This window comes from Arvicanthis niloticus, chromosome 3, assembly GCF_011762505.2.
Source record: "Arvicanthis niloticus isolate mArvNil1 chromosome 3, mArvNil1.pat.X, whole genome shotgun sequence".
Lineage (NCBI taxonomy): Eukaryota > Metazoa > Chordata > Mammalia > Rodentia > Muridae > Arvicanthis > Arvicanthis niloticus.
The window spans coordinates 54,546,149-54,566,819 of record NC_047660.1 but is presented as its reverse complement, the minus strand read 5'-3'; the positions used below and the strand labels follow the sequence as shown (position 1 = coordinate 54,566,819).

Genomic DNA, 20,671 nt, shown 5'->3' with positions numbered 1-20,671 from the left:
TCAGCTTCTGACCCTGGGAGAGCCTGTCATAGTGCCTCTGCCCATCTCTTCAGATAACAGAGCTGTTTGCACATATCGACACCCCATTCTTTCTGCTCTAAAACAAAAATTGCCAAGTCTGCTACTAATGTGATTCATGGTGTTATCACTTAGTACAACAATTGTCAAATTTATGAAGGTGCACTTAGTGTTGTTTGTGTTGCCAAGTAGAAAATGCAATTCTATTTTTAATTTTTGATTTCATTTTTCAAACAATCTTGAATCATAGTTCACCACCCCCCATTGGAAATCAGTTCTGTGACTCCAAGTAGCCACTTGTCTTCCCTCTGTTTTAAAAACTTTGCCTAGCAATGGAGCATTAGAGTTGTTCTAGGATTTTCCAAACAACCAGGATGCTTCTTTTATATGGTGGTAAAAAGAACCCACTTGAAGATGTAGTATGTAATCATATAGGCTTTAGCTCAGCAAAAAAATGTTAAATGAGATTTATTTATACTCATTCAGAAACACAAACCATGCAGGTACAGCTGTTGAAGTGGGTCTTGACATTAGCTCCTCCATATTTCAAATGTCCCAGTGTCAGGAATGTAGGTCAGTAGCATTGGAGGCAGAGTGATTCTTAAGGACTTGTGTGAAGGCATCTTCAGGAGAGATGGTGTTGACGTCAATAAGCTATTTTGTATGTAGAGAGAGCTTCCTGCCCAGTGTGACACCAACTTGCACATCAGCACACAGAGCAGATGGCAAAATGAATCAGCAATTTTGAAAATGTTTAAATTACATGTAGCTAGGCAGGTCAAAGGTCATTTGACAGTTTCTGAGATGTCTCTGTGAATGGAGGGCTTAGGCAGGCAAAGGTGACTTTCCCAGTGGCTCATCACTGTGCACACTATGATGCTTTAAACTGGTCATTGTTTCATCAAGTATGATGTGAGGGTCTATCTGAATTACTAAAGTAGATGTAAACAAATTGCCCTTCCCCAATCTGCCCTGGTGACTCAGAGCCCACATGGGGACAGCCACCATGTCTTCTGCCTTCTGTAAGCACCCTGGTGACCTTACATGGAGTTTGATAACCACATTTTTTTCAGTTGCTCTTCATTGCAAGAAGTTGTCTAGATGGAGGGAAATGGAGTCATGTTGCGGCTTTTGTTAAGCTGTTCACAATCCTCAGCGAGCAAGTCCGAGCCCTGGCTGCATAGGAGAGTTCACTTATGCATAAGTCCTGAGCTTTGGATAGGAGAGGAGCAACAGCCTGCTAGAGACAAAGCCTGATGGGACAGGAAGGCAATCTGTCATGTCCAGGAGACAAGAAATGTATGAAAATATAAATTAGCACTGGGCTTAGTGACAGTGCCTTGTAGTGTAGCTAAAACATTAACAATGATTTGTGAAAACACCTCCCTTGGGCAGATGCCTCCATATTCTCAAGGTTGCAGTCTCTGTCCTCATCTGCATAAAACCATAGCCTTGTATCACTAATAGCGTGTCCTTCTTGGTGTCTTGTCCTAGGCTGGGTGTCCAGGTACCTTCTTGGCCCTCTATATTTATCCACATTTACCCAGTTTCTTCCCCTGGGTAGCTCACTTCATTCCATTCTTGAACAGTTCATATGAAGCAGCTGGAAATGAAACCAAAGTCTGCACTCTTGCTATGGCTTACAGCACCCTCCAGGAGTGAGCGCCCTCCCTTGAGACTGTGTGTGCTCCCTGCCAGCACTGACATTCTAAGACCTTCCACCACCATTTTATCCCTGGAACACACGAGCACATGCCATTTGGTTTCAGTGTCTGCATTTCTTCCAGTGCTGGCAGGCCACTCTGTTTCTCCTGCTTTGGTTTAGAGCCATGCTGTCATGGAGGCCACTCAGTGGAAGCACAGCTAAGTACAGCCCAGCCCTCTCTATGAGCCAAATAAAAATAGCACGCTGCCCCTCCACCAGATACACAGATCTTTTTCCTGGGAATTCCTAAGTTTCTGTTTGTTGACCATCTCCCTCTGGAATCTAACTCCAGTGGGCAGGGCTCATTTGCCCTGAATCATCCTCATAAGATGGAGATACAAAGTTGTCTTACTGTCCATTTGTATGCAGATGGAGATGGGGCCCTCTGTGGACCTCTGTCACATATGTAGAAAGCACTGTTTGTAGGTTAGGTTAGTGCTGAGACAGGCACAGCTGAGTAGGGTCTTGCCGTGTGAAGACATATTTGTGAACCTTCTCTCCTAGGTAGATGGGCATGCCATTAAAACAAATTCCTGAAGCCCTGATTTTTCCCTGGGATTCAGTTACCCAAAATGCACTGCCTCTTCTGCTGTTCCATGCAACCCCTAAGCCACTGCCTCTCACTTTTCCTGACTGCCTGCTAAAGCTCTGTGGGATGGAAATTATAATTGCAAGTGATAGCGTCAACATTAGTTTTCTTGCAACTTGGGTCACTTGAAATGTGTTCTGTGCTGCTCCCTGGGAGTGCATCCTTGGGTGGGGTTTCAGTGCCAGTGGAAGATGAGTGGCCAGCATGCCTGGCTCCTGTATGCTTCTCTTTCCATTTCTTCACTCTCTTGGCAGTCTGATTGTATACCTGGTGGTTGAGATTTTGACTTAAAAAAAAAATTCTTCTTTGTGATTTCTCCAAAAACAGGGTCATTTTTTTTTCTTTTTGTGGCCTGGGCCTCTGACCTTTTGTGTTCTGCTGGTAGAAGCCAGGGCAAGAGTGGTCTGTGTTTTTGAAGACTTACCCAATCTTAATCTGGGTTAGTCTGCCGGCTGCCTGTGGCAGTGCCTTCATCTGTGTTGTCTTGCAGGGACCTACAGGGGGAATGGGTGGGATAGTGGGATAGTAATGTCCTAAGCTTGGCAATAGTGGAACTGACTTATCTCATTTAAATGCTGCACCTGTACCAGAGTACCACTGGCTTAGTTTGGGTTTCTAATGCTGTGACGAAGTACCATGACCAAGAACAAACTGGGGAACTAAGGGTTGTTTGGCTTACACATCTGCCTTGTAGTATATCATTGAAGGAAGTCAGAATAGGAACTCAAGTAGAGCAGGAACCTGGAAGCAGGAGGTGATGCAGAGGCCATGGAGGGGTAGGTACTACTTACTGGCTTGTTCCACATGGCTTGCTCAGCTTGCTTCCTTGTAGAACCCAGTACCATCAGCCCAGGGATGACAGCACCCACAATGGGCTGGGCCCTCCCATATCAATCACTAAGAACATGCCCTAGACTTAGTGGTTCTCATCCTGTGGATTGAGACCCCTGTGGGGTAGAATGACCTTTACAGGGGTCACCTAAGACCATAGGAAAACACAGATATTTCCATTATGATTCATAACTGTAGCAACATTAACAGTTATGAAGACAGTTATGAAGTATCAATGAAAACTCTATGGTTGGGGGTCCCCACAACATGAAGACCTATATTATAGGGCTGTGGTATTAGTGAGGTTGAGAAAAGCTGCACTGTAGGTTTGTCTACATTAGACTGATGGGGCATTTTCTCAGTTGAGGCTCTCTTCTCTCTGATGACTCTAGTATGTGTCAAGTTGATATAAAACTATCAAGCACAGCACTGAGTAGGATTAGGCCACAATTCTACCTGACACTGCTGTTGAACATTTCTGTCCTATGTCCACCCTTGTCAATGTAGTCCTCTTTATTATTGTATTAACTACAAAAATACACAAAAACACTCAAATAGGAACTTCAGGGTTCACTTCTAAATATTTGCTTTAAAATTCTTTTTAAGTTGTTTGTCTTTTTAAACTTATATTTTTGCTATCATCTGCATACTTCATAGTTACAGGGTGTTAGCATTTGAGTCCCAAGCACAGTGTTAACTGTACAAGGCCTAAGACAGAGCCCTGGCACCGAAAGAAGCAACTCTGGTCATCAAGCATCTGACCAGCATGATGCACCTCCACATTGGTGGCCACCACCCTATCTCCCCTTTTAAGTAGGGGTTAGTGCCATCATGGAGCTAAAGGGACTGCATACCAGTCACCTGCTCTGTGTCACCAATCTGGCAAAAACCCCTCCATGACCAATGCTTGATGACCTTGCTTGCTGCTTGGCTCCGCCATGACTCTTATGTAGGTATCTGATGTTGGCAACAGTAGTTTAGGCGTGAGTACCCTGAGGTTTTATTTGCTGCCAGTGTCTATTCAGATGTTCTTTAAGTAAACAACAAACTAATGTTGAGATATTTAGAATGTGACCCAAGATAAAACCTAGAAAGAGCCCATCAGTGAACATGCCTAAGAGGACCAGACCCAGCTCTGAGGGCAGGAAGCGTGGTCCAGCTGTTAATGTTGCTGGGACTTAGAGACAGCAGATAGAGAGTGACACTACTTAGTTGCTTAAGGCTTCCAGTATGAAGAGAAACAGATCCAGATTTAGGCCTGCATACCATTTTCAGGGACGCAGGCCTGTCATTGGAACTCGCTTTCACTTCTTTCTTAAGAGGAGCGGAACTGAACGGCTTCCTTTATGATGTTCAGTTTAGTTTGGAGGCTTAACATTTCCTTTGAGACAGTCCATCACTGCAGGTTCTCTGGAAGACCAGTAGACAGAGAGCATTAGAGCCTTCAAGACTGCCAGGAACAGCAGCACAGGGCAGCATTATTTCAGAGAAAAGTAAATGCTCTGTGAGGAAGGATTGAGGAGCAGATTAGCTGACTGTTGGTACCCTGGTGCCAATACCTCAGGAGAAGAACAACAAGGTGATTTCTCTGAAGTGTTGTCACAGAGAACTGGGATTGGAATTAGCAGAGCATAGAGGCAGCTGTGAGAGCACAGTGACCACAGACTGCTGCTCTACCACAACCCAGAGGCTTCTGAGAGGGGATGCTAACCCAGGTGAGGCCTGAGGGTAGAAGAGGCCCCAAGCCTCCTCACGTTTCCATCATTCCCCTGGCAGGGCAGATCAGTTGGGGGAGAAATGCAGGTTTGTGGTGAGAGAATGAACACTGCCAAGAACCCTTTCATCAGTGGCTTTGGCATTTGTGGGCAGGAGCATTCTCTTCTGTCCCTTGTGCAGGGCAGGGCATGGGCACTGTAGGAAGATGTTTGCTCAGAGCTTCTGAGGCAGAGACTGGTGCGGAGGCTTCTCGTTTGTGGCTTTGCGGTTCAGGATTGTGGCTCACGGTCTTTTCTTTTGCCATGGAAGTTCCTAGTTCCTGTTTTACAAATAAGATTCTCATAACTTGTGTGTAGTTTTCTTTGTGTGAGTGTATTCATATAGAATTGGGCTTCTCATTTTCACAGAGAACAGTTCTAGTTGTAATCAGTTTCTGTCTGAGTTCCAGAAATGCAAAGATACTGCATGGAAAGAGGTGGCAGCTGACAAAATTGCTGTCTTTGACCTTCTGAGGCACATTTAGTAACGAATCTGGAAAATAATGAACTACAATTAATGAAACCCGCACCCGTGTTCAAGTGTGTTTCTCAGACAGCACATACAGTAATTGAAAGGACTTCCTGCTCTCTAATTAGTCAGATTGAATTAATTTGCCATGATAGCTCTCTTCACGTGTCTGGAAGTCTGTGTTCCTAGGAAGTTGTTGGTGTGCTTCAAAGCTTGAGATTCCAAGTGGCTACATTGATTAGTCTAGGGAATGAAAGAGTTAAAGTCAGATTGATTTTCCACCAGCACAAGTGAGCTCCCTTCTGGCCTGCCTTTCTGTTTCTGCCCCTGTGGGTAGTGTGGCTGTATTGGCTACAGTGTACCTCAGGTGCAGCAGGCCACTGTCACTTAGTGCCTCTGTTGAGGAGACTCTTGAGATGCAGGTAGGCTCAGTCCTCCATCACACTAGAGCCTTAGAGTTACTACAACATGAGCTGACTAGGTTTCAGCTGAGTTTGATAACAATAAGTAGTAGTGTTCATAGAATCACTGAGTCAGGAAAGCCCTTGAAGGAACCAGACAAACTAAGAAGAAAAGAGCCTCTTTAACCTGTATTTTCTTGTCCCTCTTGTTCTTGTTTTAAAAGATGACCTCAGGCAGGAGATTGTGGGCTGCTTCAGAATAGGGAGTTAGAACGTCAAGTCCACGTGTTGGAATGCTTCCCCTAGCTGGGTCTGCAAGGAAGATTCCAGAAGGAAATGAGAAGACTATTCAAGTATGGATAAAGTCCTCATAGGGATTGTTGCATTTGTCAGAAAATTTGTCACTTCATATGATTGACACTTGGATCCTGTGATTGACAGAGCCATGTGGAAGGCAGGGTAATAGTGCCTTAACCAGGACTTCTAATGATCAGCCCATCCCTACCCCACATGTGGCCACCTAGAGAACACATATGGTTGGATCACCACCTTCAGATATGTACCTTGTGCTGGTGACAGGTTGATCTGAGGGCACTGTGTATATCAGAACACCCATTTCTCCATTTGAAATAGAGCCATCAGATGTGTAAAAAGCTGGCTTCATCATGGCTGACACACTCCACCCATATCAGCCTGACACACAGAGTGTAAAGCAGAAGGCAGCTATGGGAACATGGTGGATACCAGGCACTGAGGGTTTCAGTGCCCCCACAGCTTCAGATGCTTCTGGTGAGGCCAGAGCCTTCCCTGAGCATGCCTCTGCCCTCTCTGTAGGCATGCCCCTCCTCTAATGAACCTAGGCCTTATACACAGACCTCTGTTTATGAGCTTATGGCTGAGGCTTGGTCCTCAGTAGTGTGTGTGGCTGTTATCACCACTAGGAGCTGCTTTTATCAGACTTGTTAAAGCTGGCCATTTCTAATGCCTGTATCTAGACTCTGCTTAAAATTTCCTCATATCAGGAAGGTGAGATGTTGACTTCTGATTTTTTTGTAGCAAAAAAATAAAAATTGCAACTCTTTTCCTGTTTAGAAACCTAAATAGTTAATTAATATTTATTAAAATACAAGCTGAGTATTAACTTGGGTACCATTTTGATCAAATTCAGCGTACTAGGTAGATGTTAGAAAAGGTTTATAAATATAAAAAATGTAGGTGAAAATTCAATACTGTTTAAGGTAATTAATGTTTCTTTTGTTCAACTTTTCATGTCCCCTTTACCCTTCTCATGTTAAATTTACAAGACTCCATCTTTTCCCACTGTCTGTTTTATTCGTTGTTCTGTTTGTGAAATGACTGATGTATGTGTTTATTTCTTCAGAAAACACAAAGACAGCACTTATTGATGCCCTTCTAAGAGTGGAGGGCAAGATGTTCCTTCTGAGCTGCACAGCCAGTGCAGGGTCCCCGCAGGTGCTGCCAGATATGTTTGTGCCATAGGGAAGGGGGTGGGCATTCTTAAAGCCCGGGCTGATACTCTGAGGGTGAGCTGTGATCTCAGAAATGACCGACACCAATTCCCTGAGACGTTGCCAGATTGTGATGGCGGAACATGGGTCTGTTGGGTCTCAGCAGTGCTCAGCAGACCATGCAAGGCTCCTGAGCATCGCCAGCTCAGGCCAGCTACAGTGCTTGCAGCAGCAGGCTATGCTCCCTAAGCCCTGGTTCTGGAGCAGGAAACAGATAATGATATCCACCCTTCTCCCAAGACTTCTTGATATTTATGGCTGTGAAATACTGTGCAGTAGTTTTTATTAATAGTTACCAGATGTGCCATAAGGATTAATGAATTTACCATCTGAGATGTTTAGAGCTCCTGAAATAGAGGTGACGACTGTGCAGGGAATATGGAAAAGAGCATTAAAATGCAAACGGTTGAGCTTGGAGGGTGGAGCTGTTGTGTGTGAAGGAACAGTGGCTCACAGAAGGTCCAGTCTGGTGTGTATTTGGTACCTTACCCACCCCCGTATGTGGACATACACAGTTTGTTGGGTACTCTGTCCACCTATCTCTTCTCAGCCTGGGTAATGCCCTTCTTGTTTCCACTTCTTTCTCTTCCTATCCAAGTTTAGGCCCTCAGGAACTCTCTGGAAGCACTGAAATAATGTCTTCATTGATCCCCTCATACTGGTGTCTTCCCTTTCTAACCAGTCTCCCAAAGGAAGCATTCTCCTCACTGTCACTCTCAGAGCAAGCAGGAGCTGTTTGTGGACATAAGACTTCTACACCTGCCCCCTCCAGCTTCCAACTCTGCATAGCACTGAGCCTCCCCCCCCCCCCCCCCCCGCTGGGGCTGCTCAGCACCCCAGGGTAGCTGTTCCTGGGGAGATACCAGTTCCCTGATCCCTGCCATGCTGCTCAGCCTGGTCCCACACAGCCACTAGGTCTAATCCCTTCTCCCCTGAGGCCCCTCTGCCTTAGGACCTTCCAGTCTGGGATCCTTTTCACAGCCTTCATTTTAGGCTTACACATCCCTCCCCCAAACAGATCTCCCCTCTCTAATGAGAGAATCCAAAGAGACATTGAGACTTGCTGAGTCTGGAGAGTGGTTTTATATTGGAACCAGGGTTTGGTCTGTCTGTGCCCTTGGTTAATTTTTGCAGCTGTTTTGTTAGGGAGCCACTGAGTAATGTTAGGGAGTTGCTGAGTCACGAGGAAGAGTGTGAACATGTTTCTATGCTTAGTATGTCAGCAAGAGTCCATGTTTGGTGGCCACCATTCCCTCCTGCTAGGCTTGTACATATTCATGTTCTCTCTCTCTCTCTCTCTTTCTCTCTCTCTCTCTCTCTCTCTCTGATTTATTTATTTTTATTTATATGAGTACACTGTAGCTGTCAGACACACCAGAAGAGGGCATCAGATCCTATTACAGATGTTGTGAGCTACCATGTGGTTGCTGGGAATTGAACTCAGGACCTCTGGCAGAGCAGTCAGTGCTCTTAACTGCTGAGCCATCTCTCCAGCCTCCCCCCCCAAGTCTTCAACATTTTATGCCCCACCCTAATGCCATCTATTTTCAGTCAGACTTAACTTGTAGCCTGAACATGAGGGAAAAAAATTTTACTAGGAAAATACCCTGCAAACCTTCCTGTTTGTGGGACACTTTGGGTCTGTGGGGAAAAGAACAGAGGTAGTGTCAGGTCCCTTGGACTTCAAAGTGGAGTGGCAGGCACATAGAGGACTGCTCCATTTCAGTGTCAGCTGCCCTGGGTGCTGGGGGAGGCGATGCTAAGACACAGAACCTTTTTTGTGGTAAAGGCATGGGGGGGTGGCTGGGGGTCTTGGAGTTGAAACTCTTCCAGCTGCACAGCAGTAGCCTTGCTGTTTCAGGACACCCTTGCTTGTACATCCTCTGAAGGACACACGCTCCTAGCTTCCCTGGTGTTTAACCCGTTTGCAGGAAGAAATGTATATCCGTTCTCTACTCTGGTTCTTCGTTGCACTCCTTTCTGCATTCTCCCTGGCACCTTCCCTGAGCTGTCCCGCCGCTGCGAGTTAGAATGGGTCTATGGTGGTACTTATCTCCTTTTTTTTTTTTTTTTTTTTTGTTTTGTTTTGTTTTGTTTTGGTTTGGTTTGGTTTTTCGAGACAGGGTTTCTCTGTATAGCCTTGGCTGTCCTGGAATTCACTCGGTAGACCAGGCTGGCCTCGAACTCAGAAATCCGCCTGCCTCTGCCTTCCAAATGCTGGGATTAAAGGCGTGCGCCACCACTGCCCAGCGGTACTTATCTCTTAACAGTAGCCCTGGTGGCTACGGTGTCAGCTTTGCCCTATGTGTGTGTTATCTGCAACTGAGGGATGGTGAGCAATCAAGCTTAGGCTTGAAGGCCCTGTGTACACAGTCAGAACTACTTAGAATTCTCAGGGCCTAGGATCCTGGGGACTAGGAGGAAATGGATGGAGGCTTATTCAGTTCAGGTTTCCACTGTCTTGGGTACAAGTGGTCACTGAGCAACTGGCTCTAATCCTCAGCTTTTCTTTCCTGGGCTCCTTTAGTAAATCCTTCAACCTTTCCAGGTCAGAATGGTGACAGAGTCAGTAGTAGAGCCATGGCCAGCATTGGTTCCCTCTAGATGCACAGGGGAAGTGAGGCCCATGCTGTGCCTGCCCTGCCTGCAGCTTGTTCTCTAGTGCTGAGTGAGCAGAGGGAGAGAAGGGGACACCTGAAGCCAGAATTGGCAAGAACTGGAGAGGCAGAAATGGTGGACTCCTGGTTTCTTCCAGAGTCCTTCACGTTGCTGTCTGCCTGTCCCACTGCTGTTGACCTCACCATAGGATGAATGTGGTTCCTGCTCCCTCCTTTTGACTTCACGTTCTTACGAAGATTCTTAGTGTTCCTCTAACACTCCTTGAATCACCTGTCTATAAGTCAAGTCCTCTCTGTGGTGCTTCACCCTCTCTTCAGGCTCTTCCCCCCCTTCACCTGCTCTGGTGCAGGGGTTTTTATTACTGGAATGTCTGCTTGAGCTTCCTTCCGCTGCCTCTCCAGTTGGCCTGGCACTGTCAGTGAGGCTTTCTAGCTCCTGGCTACCTTCTGCTTGCTTTGCTCAGGAGTCAAGTTACCTCTTTCTTTTCCTAGCTCTTAGTTTCAGATGCCCAAGGCTACCCCTCTGTCTTTGTGTGCTTGCTGCTCCAGCCAGAACAGCTGCTTTCCCCCTCAGTTCTGCAGCCTGTGGTGGGCTCCGAATGCTCACTGGCAGCCCAGGCTCAGGCCGACTCCCAGCTTCTGCTCTGATTCAGTTACATCGTGTAAGGACTTGTGCTCACAGTCCAGGATTGGTCAGAGTGTGTCTGTGACCACAGAGAAGAAGCATGACAGTTATACGTGTGTCTTGTCTTGGGCTCCAATCAAGCCTTTCTTGTGTGGTATAGAACCCTGGTCCCCTCAAGCCTCCTTGGCAGGAGTGTGTGGGAGTTCCTGAGAGTTGGGATGGTCTCCTTGTGGCTCCTGGCAGCTTTCTGCTCTGTGCCCCCCTCTCTCCCCTTTGGGCCCCTCACTCACATACTTGTTTCCTCAGCCCGTGCCACGAGTCTTGGTGCAGCCTGTCTTCTCAGATGCCCAGGCAACAAGGACAGAGGAGGTGAGTCACTAGGCTGGGGCTGCCCCACTTGCAGAGGTGGCCCTGAGGCTACCTAGGATTCTTTCGTCCATACCTGCCTTTCCCTCTTTGCTTCCCACTTTAATAATTAGCTACAATGTAGGTCACTGCCTTCTCCCTGCACAGGCTCCTTGTTACAATTTGCTATTTTCAACCTGCTAATCATCTGATTGCTAAAGTTTTTTGGTGCTTGACTGCTAATGTAGTCTGTGCTTTAATAGTCCACCGCCAGGCAGAGGGGCTTTCTATAAACAGAACTATCTTTTTCTTGTGAGTGTTTGCTTAATTCTCAGTTTTATAGTTCATTCTGGTTCATGGTATCAGCGTAAAAAGACTTAATGCTAGGCTAGGAGAGAACTGTCTCTTCTGCTCTCCCACAGTTCAGCAGTGTTTGTCATCCTGTGAACAGTAGATCTCCCCAGTCCCATCATGCCCTCAGTCTCTCAGAAGATGCCTCATCTTCATAGGGGAAGTAATGTATTTAGACAACAGCAAACAGGGTCTGATCTGCGGGACAATTGACCCTAGAAAGTCCCTTTCACTCCAGTGCCTTACGGATGTCAGCGATCCCAAGGTATCCCTTCCCCTGGGAGCATTGTCGGTTGTCATGTTGAGACAGTTTTGACCAGAAGCAACACTCACTGGTAAGGCCACCTGTGCCTGGCCCCTGCTACTTATCCTAGTGGCTCACAGCTTTTGGACATTCTACAGGTAGCAGATAGGTTTCAAGTAATACATTTCGATTCCAGCCAAGTGAAACTGTTTGCAGGGTGCTGGGGTGGGGACAGAGGAAGCTGTGTCATCTTCCTTTTACCATCTTTAGTCTGCCATCACTGTACCTGGCTTGTCCCTTCCATGGGGAATATGCACAAGCCCTTCGGCTTCCCTGTAAATTACGGTTTCTAGTTCCCACATCCTTCTCCCACCAGTGACGCAAGTGGGGCATTGGAGTGGTGTTCTATGCTCTGCTTCATGCCACTCTGGCCATAGAGGAGCATCAGTGACTGAATCTCACTGATGGGTGAGTATGGAAAGGCCACAGGTCATGCCCAGCTTCTCTTGTAGCTCTGTGTATTTCCCCTGCATCCAGCAATAGCTAACTAGACTAGGGAAGAATAAATAAAGCATGTCCGAGTTGCAGAAGGAAAATGATTGAAGGATCATCTAGTCTTGGAGTATATTTATGGCGATGACAGTTATTGATCTGCTGGACTGAGTAAGGTTTCAGTCAGAGCCCCATCACAGAAACGGGCTGTTAATCTCAAGTGCTGTGAACCCCTCCCCCAGAGAGTGTGCCTTGTGGGCAGTGAAGGCTTCTGGAAGGAAGCAGGAATGTAAATGACAGTTCACGGGAAAGTGCATGATTTATCAAACCGCTGAGTTAAGTAACTGGAAGAGACTTATAGATCTTAGCTACTTCCCAGTTCAAATAAATCCTGTGTTTCAAATGGAAAGTGATTGTCTATAGCATAAATATCGGGATACATCTTTCTTCTCTGTGCAGCCTTCTGTCTTCTTCTTCCCCAGTACCGTGGCTCCCACAGAACATCCTGTACTCACTTCCAAAACACTGTGACTAGTGGGGAGCCTACCATCACTGTGAGATCCTGGCTTTGTGTCTGTGTCTTCTGTCTGGTAATTCAGACAGTGATGTGAAAGGCCACTGGCTCTGTCCTTTCTTAGTGATGATCCGATCTGTTGGCCCATGTCCCAGAACCAGAGGCCCCCGACCCTGACACAACATCAGCAGCCAGAAAAGTGAGCTCCTGGAGAAGGAGCCCTAGCTACAGGTTCCTGGGTCCCTTCCTTGTCCCTGACGCCCAGCCTGCACACCCCGCCAGCACTGTCTGGGTCAGTGCCTCATGTGCCTGCATTGCTTGCAAAACCACTTTCAGATTGTCTGCTGAGGTCATCTTTTGGATTTTGCCAGAGAAAAGTGCTTCTCTGCTCTCTTTTTAGTATGTTTTAGCCTTCCTCTGAGGACAGTGGAGGGTGAGGGCATTTGTTTACGTGGGAACAGGTACCTGAGCCAGGGAAGCTGGGATGGGCAGAGTGAGGTTTAATGTGTGTTGCTTCCTCCTGGAACGGGGGTCCTTGCCTCGTTAATGCCCTCCTGTGCCCACGTGCAGGGATGAGCACCTCTACAGAAGATGAAATGCAGAGGGTCTGTGCCATTGTGCATTGCCCACTCCTCAACACAGATGCACAGCCCAGTGCTCACCTGGCATTTGGTTCCAGGGCCAAGACAAGCTCTATGTTTGCTTCGGGTGTGTGCTGCCCACAGCCAGGAACAGCTCCTTCCCAGGTTCAGTGTAGATCTGGTAGTGTTAGCCTCATGGGTTTTGATTTGGTGGGAAGGCCTTTCCAACTTTCCTTAGTATGCCTTCCGTCTTCCTGCAGGCTCAACAAGGCAGCCCTGGGCCTAGTGGGGCTTTGGAGTCCACGGTGAAGATAGCGGCCCCTGTAGTAAAGATCTGCGACAAACCTGTCAAAGTGTCTTCCCCTCCATCTACCATGGTGGTTACTCAGCCCCCAGAAGGGCAGGATGGACCTCCAAGCCCCTTGAGCGAAGCTTCCAGTGGCTACTTCTCTCACAGTGTCTCCACTGCCACCCTGTCAGAAACGCTCACCTTAGGCCTGGACACCACAGGCCTTGGCAGCCAGACACCTGGGTCCCCCCCTGACCCATGTCAGGTCACCGCAGAGCCTGAGCTGGCTTTCCTCTCCTGCACACAGAGCCATCCTCCTGTCCCAGAGGAGTCCCATGTAACACCTGCAACTCCTCCTCAAAGCACAGAGCTGGAGGTTCCCAGACCACCTCGTCTTTCTGAACCCGCATCTGCCGTGCCCACATCCCCATTCAGAATCCGGAAAGTGCGGACCTCAGAGCTGAAGTCCTTCACAGGCATGCTGGGGGGCGCCTCCTCCGGAGCAGAGGAGGACCCCAGCAATGCTAGGGGACAGACTCTGGGGAGGCTGGAAGTGACATCTGACTCTGAGGATGCCAGTGAAGTCCCTGAGTGGCTCAGAGAGGGAGAGTATGTTGTTGTGGGCACCAACAAGACAGGCATTGTAAGGTATATTGGACCAACTGATTTCCAGGAGGGAACATGGATTGGTGTGGAGCTGGACCTGCCTGCAGGTAAGTGGACTGTGGGGTACCCGTGCTGAGCATGACCGTGCTGAATGTAGAACACAAGATGTCCTTTGTACCCAGAGCACACCAGACTCCTCGAGCCTCCTGACCCTTGATAAACCAGATGCTAGCTTTTCTAAACTCTCAGAATCCATCAGAGCCCCAAGGTAGTCACTGAAAACTGCTATAGACTCAGTAATATTTTAAATCTTTTCTCTTGAGACCATGACCAGCTGTGTGGTCCAGGCTGGTTTGAACTGACTTGGGCCCAGTGATCCTCCAGCTGTAGCCCACCACTATCTGGGGCTATAATTAGGTGCCACCATACCCAGTGTTCTTTGTAAAGTCGCACCCACATTCCGTGCTCCTGAGACTCTAGGACACTTAGGGGTGAGCGTGAGCGCAATGGCTTAGGTGAGGTAAGCTGAGAGTATCGCAGACTCTTGAGTCTTAAGTCAGACTGCAGAGCTCAGGGTGGGCAGGAAGCAGGGGGGCCCTAAAGAAGCATGTGCTCAGACATCTCTGTAGACGGCTTTACCAGTGTTGTTTTATCCTTTAAGAGTAGGCTCCCCTTGGGACCCAGCACTAGACCTTTGTGGTCTGAGTTAGCCTGTGGCCTCTTAGGCCCTTTTATTCCTTGTTGTAAGCATAGGCACAAATGGCTTTGTTGGGTCCCCGTTTCTAACCTGGGCCACATGGAACATGTTTACTGAGGTGCTCTACCGTCACTGCAGTCTGTATTGTCTTGTATTTGTCACCTCACAGGGAAATCTCACGTCCACTGACAGCTGTGCCCTGCTCAGCCCTGGGTTACAGTTAATCTGCTTTTTGTTCCCAAGTTTATTGAGGGCTCCGATCTGGGGTTGGGGGTAAAGGAAACTTCTGTGTCTGGCTTCTTCCCTAATGTGTGGCTGGGGTCCTTTTGTGTGGCAGTGCCATTGCAGCTCCTTCCTGCTTGTGACTGAGGAACTCTGCTGCGTAGATATCTTCACTGCTTTGCTTAGGCTGCTCTGAATGTAGGCTGGGGATGGTGACATGGACACAGGGCCCCTCACTCCCTCAGTGTTGACTGTGTGAAGGTAGCAGACAGTCTCCAGAATAGTGGCCCCATCACAGTGCTGCAGGGTCAGGTGCGAGCATCATCTATCTCCCTGTTTGAGCAAGGAGAGTTCCTTGGTCTGAGCATGGGAGGGGTGAGAATGTAAAGTCTGGATGGGCAGGGGCAGGGCACCCCTGAGATGTGTGGCCCACCTGTTCCCTGCTAAAGCAGCTGCTCAGGCTGCCAGTGACAGACCTGGCTCCCTGCCTTGTCTCTGGGCGCTCAGCCAGATCCAGCAGCTTGTTGGGCTGCTGGGTAAACTCAAAGCTTTAAGAGGGCACCCCTAAGAACTCAGCACCAGGCCCTTGTCTCTCAACCAGACTATGGCCTCACCAGTCCATTTATCCCTGGCTGCAGACACAAGCCAGAATGACACCCTTGTCCCTGAGCTGAGTGCTTCCTGTGAAGTCACTATCTTTAAAAATAATCTGACAGAGAATACCTTGATTTGGAAGTGGTTCAAGATGTTAATTGTAGTAGAGGCTGGAAAACATTTCAAATCTGCTTTTCCCAAAGTGCAGGAATAAGTCTGTATCTGCAGTTGAACTCAAGAATTAAAGAGAATTAGGAAATAATTTAACTCACCAGTAGGAATGCTTTGTTTGCATTGCTGTGGTAGGTTCACATACACTATGGTGAGTAACATCTCCCACTGACTTTTAATTGTGGAGAGGAGAAAATGCTAAGTGAGTAAATACATTTTGATAAGAACAAGTGTGCTGAGGGGATAGAAGAGGGTGGCTGTCCCGAACAGCACATGCTCTTCAGAGACACAAAGGGTCCCGGAATCAGAGCTGTCACAGCGTAAGGCAGGGCAGTGTCCCATACTGCTGAGGGTGGCCCAGCTTTCTGTGTCTGAGGACTAGTAGGAAGGTGGCCTCTGAGGCGTGCGGGGCACCTGGTGCCTGCATCTGAGAGTCTTGTGTTAATATTGCAGTTTGATCAGGGATTGGAAAGATCATCGCCCCTCGCAGAGCACACATGAGAGTAATGGGAATAGGAGGACCATGTCAAGGTGGCAGATGTTTGGGCGGGGAGGACTGAGGTTAAGGCAGTGGTAGGTGTGGGAGGAGTGCTCATGGTTCTGGGAGATGTGTAGGACAGGGGAGGGGGCCATCAGGAGGAATGTCAAGGTGACAGCTAGTGTATGGCATCAGAACAGGCCATAAACACAAGTTCCTGAGTTGGAAAGGGTGGAAAACTGCCCATCAGTGTAGGGTTACTGTTTTAGGTGATCCAGAGACACAGAGATGATAGGTGCCTGGGATGGGAGGAAGCTGGGGGACAGCCACACCTGGACTGAGCTGGCATGTAGGGCATGCAGCTAGATCCTTGCTTGCATTTATGAAAGGAGCTAGTGCCCCTGGAGGAGCAGGAGGATGGCCTTCACATCATCCTCAGTAGGTCTTTGGGCAAGGCCTCTGCTTCATACTGAAGACCACAGGGCTAAGGGGCTGTCTGTCCCTGATGATTACTGTTTGCTGTCCTGGGCTCTGGGCTCACTGGCTTCTGGGTTGGGCGGTGGCTTGGAGGTAGCAGTGTGATGGACACAGTAAAGAAGGTAACTATGTGTAACAAGGTTTCTCCATGATGCTTCCTTCTTTCTCCGCAGGAAAGAATGATGGCTCCATTGGTGGGAAACAGTATTTCAGGTGCAACCCTGGCTATGGGCTACTGGTGAGACCAGGCCGGGTCCGCAGGGCTGCAGGCACTGGGCGCAGGCGCAGTTCAGGGCTCCAGCCTCAGGGAGCTCCAGAGGCCCGCAGGAGTGCTACCATCTCAGGCTCTGCCACCAACCTGGCTTCACTGACAGCTGCATTGGCTAAGGGAGACAGGAGCTACAAGAATCCTGAGAACCGGAAGTCCTGGGCCAGCTAAGATGCATCTCCCTTGTGAACACTAACGGGAAGGGGGAGACCTGGTTCCTCCATGGGAGCAGGGCCATGAATGCTTTTTGCACGACACGACACAGGGATGATGGACAATCTGGTTCCCTGTCGTCTCTGGGAATCTGGAATCTGGATTTTCTTCCTCTACTTGGCAATGGCAAAGGTTCCTCAGCTATGCTCCCTGGTTAGGGTTGGGAGGTTCCAGGATCCCAGAGACTCATGGGATGGTAGCTGGGTGGCAGGGCTGGAGCCAGCCCAGCTCCTCCCTGCCTGCTTGAGGATGTGTGTGTGTGGGGAGGGGGTTCCCAGCCAAATGTGTTGGGTTCCCCTTTCCTTATTCTGCTGACTTCACTAATGTCTTAATTTAAACAATGATCCTAACTAGTGTCTTGCCCTCATGGACAGGACTGCTACCTGGGCCCAGCAAGCACACCACCCTCTCCATGCATCAGCCTCCGCTAACCCACGCCTCGTCCTTCTGCATGGCGCACAGGGTTTCTAGGAGGCATCTTTCTGGTGTCCCAGTGTCCTTGCACTCAGAAAGTCTTTTCTGCTGGCCATTCATTTCCTAACAGGATGCTTGAACTATATTTATTTAATTTATTTTTCCAGAAGTTAAAATATTTCACAAACCATAATTGCTGTCTATCTCAACATGCGTGGCCAGGGCCCTCCTTGTGCTTACTGGCCTCTGGCTGGCCAGTGCTTGGATATCTTGGATAGTGGTTGCTGGAAGTGGTGGCCAGCAGATGAAGCCAGCTGCCCTTGTGTTGCTTGATTGCAGACACACCATGGCTTTACTGTCACTGGTGGGAAGGCAGACCCAGGGGCTTGACATGGATCAAGCCTTCAATACCTTGTCTGGATCTGCCAGGCTTCAGGGAACTGGAGACTCTTTTGACTCTGACGATTCCTAAGCCCTGCTTGCACCTGGGGCCAGCAGCTGGGCAGGTAGGTAGTGAGTGCAGAACTGTCTCCATTTCCATCTTCGGATCTGTGCTGTAGTTGTGGTGTATCCCAGGGCATTACCAATCACTGGCTCGCTGAGACGGTGTGACCTGAGTTCCAGAGTGTTGGTGGAGAGCTCAGTGGGCAGATCAGAGTCACCCAGTCCCTGTTGTCCCAGGCCCTGACCCACCTTTCACCTCAGGATGTCATTACACAGGTATCCTTGGCAGTTTGTTGTAAGTTTGACTCCCAGACTCTTGAAGAACCACAGCTAGCAAGTATTCATAGAGGAATTGGTTCTGTGAGGACTTTAAGCCTTTTAAGGGAAGTAGCTCCTGCCAGGTGGCTTCTCAGAATATCTCAGCCTCCTCTGGCCACTGTGGCCTTTGTGCTAGTATTGCTGACAGTCTGGACCATGTGCATTGTCTGATCAGCCCAGTATAGACTTCACTACCATCTGCTTGCCTAGACCTTGACCAGAGGCTTCTTACAGTGATAGGAAGATGGGGGTTGGCATACATGGCAAGTATGTTAGAAGTTTGTCCTCATGGGTGTTTCTTATGAGCTGTTCCTGTAGCCGAGAGGATCCTGTGTGCTTGTCTGCTATGAGGGCAGGGAAGTGACCTTGGGAAAGCTGGCACTTTGGGGTGGGTCTGAAGAGATGGGGCTCAAGTGTGTGCAGGCCTTCAGGGGTTGCTGTGCCTGTACTGCATTTTGACATGTCCCTTCATGTCCCCTGGGGGCTGGATGAAGACAGTAAGCTGTGTTCTTCGTGGGCTCTCGTGCTAGATGAGGCCAGTCAGGCCAGCTGCAGCCTCAGCCCTCTACGTCTGCCTTTTGGAGCAGACTAACACTAACTTGCAGCTGGAAGTGATGTATAGGGGTCATGGTTGTTAAAATGTCAGGTAGTAGTAGGAGGTGGTGGGTGTGGGGTTGAGTCCCAGATGCCCAAGTCTAAGGGGCAGAGGGCCAGTGTTTCTGGGCTGTGTTTAGTGACATGGCCTGAGGAGTTGCAGAGGTATAGATGGTGTTTTCATGGTTCCAGTTTTCTTCACCACTTATCATGCCTTAGAGGTTCTGTGTGGGAAGCAGGAGAGTGGCTCATGTAGCATTTACCTGTCTGTCCAAGCTGCCTTTGCTACTCGTTGCCCATGAAGGGTGACCTGAAGTTTCTAGTGCCTCAAGGCCCAGGCCACCTCAGGTCAGAGACCATAGGACCATCTCTAGTGCCTTCCCTGGGACCAGTGTCTAGTGCTTCCAGTCCCTGACACTACCCAAACCATCTGCCTTAGTCTATATGGTGCCTTCTTGTTGTGCTGTGGACACTCATGCTGTGTTGGGAAAGTTGGGAAAAGCACGGTGTGTAATTGTGTAAATATGAGCTCACGTGTGTGGTGTTGCTTCCAGGGTTACAGCGATTTGGTGCATGTTAAATGGGAATTAAAAAAATCCAAAGACCCTGTAATGAATAGTAAAGATGATTTATGTTGTATGAGGAACCAAACTATTGTAATCTTGTACCATACATGTCTTTCCATCAAGTGACCAACAGCTTCTAAATAAATCCAGGTGACTTCTTGCTTATGTCTGAGTTCAGTCTTTACTGTTCTTCCCTGTCCTTACCCTGGTCTTCAACTTACTACACTGTCCCTTGGTGGTGGTCCTAGGGCTTCCAGAGAGCAGCAGGCTCCAGGGCACAAACTTCTGTGACCTCTGGATGTGGATCAAAGATCCTGGGAGTCCCCATTGGCATCTTGGTCTGTCTCCAATCCCTTACTCATTTCAGACCCTTAGAGAAGCCAGGCAGCATCAGAAATTCCTGGGGGACCCAGACTAAAAGTAAGTGGAGCTTCAGGGCTAGCTAAGAGTAGGTGTGTGTGTGTGTGTGTGTGTGTGTGTGTGTGTGTGTGTGTGTGTGTTCAGGCAGGGTTTAAGCATCTGCTTTAAGCATGATTGATACAGGCCCTATTAAGGACCTAACTAGAGAGAAAAAGTCTTTGTGCTGCTGCACATCGATACCCTGAACAGTGTGGCTCTCAGCCTTCCTAATGCTGCAACCCTTTAATACAGTTCCTCATGTGTGGTGACCCCCCAACTAGTTTGTAACTGTTGGTGCTTCTTAACTATAATATTGCTACTATTTTGAATCATGATGTAAATATCTGTGTTTTCCAATGGTCTTAGGTGCCTCTCCCTCTGAAAGGGTCAAGACCCACAGGTTGAGAACCACTGCCTGGGAACAAGGTGTTTTCAAAAGGGCGGTAAGTTAGGGCTATGGAACCTGACTTTAGACCTGCCTACCAGGAAGCCTGCCCTTTGTGGTTTTGTGCTAGGGAAGGGACCTCCTCTGCCACCCATGGGGCCCTATTCTTGGCCACTCTGCTACAGTAAAGCCCTGTTTCCAGAGTATTGGACTCATGTTCTCCCTGCACGAATCAGCATTCTGCCCTTGTCTCATAAATAAAATTGCCTGAGAATGCTGGGTCAAGGGCACCTGGAGGCCCGAGTGGAGGTGACCATCAGCCATAGGTAGCTTCTATCTACACAGTACTTGTTTGTATTCTCAAGTGCAGCAGTTATTCTCAGAGATAAGCCCTGCCAAACAGAGACAAAACACATGGCAGCCAGGAGCAGCCTCTTGGGAGATGAGGCAGGATTCTGAATAGAACTGAT

At 48.4% G+C, this 20,671-nt stretch overlaps 1 protein-coding gene across 3 annotated transcripts in view; it reads left to right on the top strand.

The window, feature by feature from the left end:
• The window catches only part of Kif13b (kinesin family member 13B), a 146,889-nt gene extending 127,307 nt beyond the window's left edge, over positions 1 to 19,582 (top strand). The window contains exons 38-40 of one of the 3 annotated variants that reach the window (XR_013109314.1): positions 10,846 to 10,908; positions 13,056 to 13,193; positions 13,327 to 13,460. Coding sequence is in view for 2 of the 3 variants with exons in the window: in XM_034497344.2 (XP_034353235.1) it covers positions 10,846 to 10,908; positions 13,327 to 14,068; positions 16,774 to 17,039 (1,071 nt within the window). In the remaining variant the exon portion in view is untranslated. Of the gene's footprint in view, positions 1 to 10,845; positions 10,909 to 13,055; positions 13,194 to 13,326; positions 14,069 to 16,773 lie in introns of those variants that run through there. The other 2 variants (XM_034497344.2, XM_034497345.2) reach the window with 2 other exon arrangements.
• Positions 19,583 to 20,671: the final 1,089 nt, after the last annotated feature.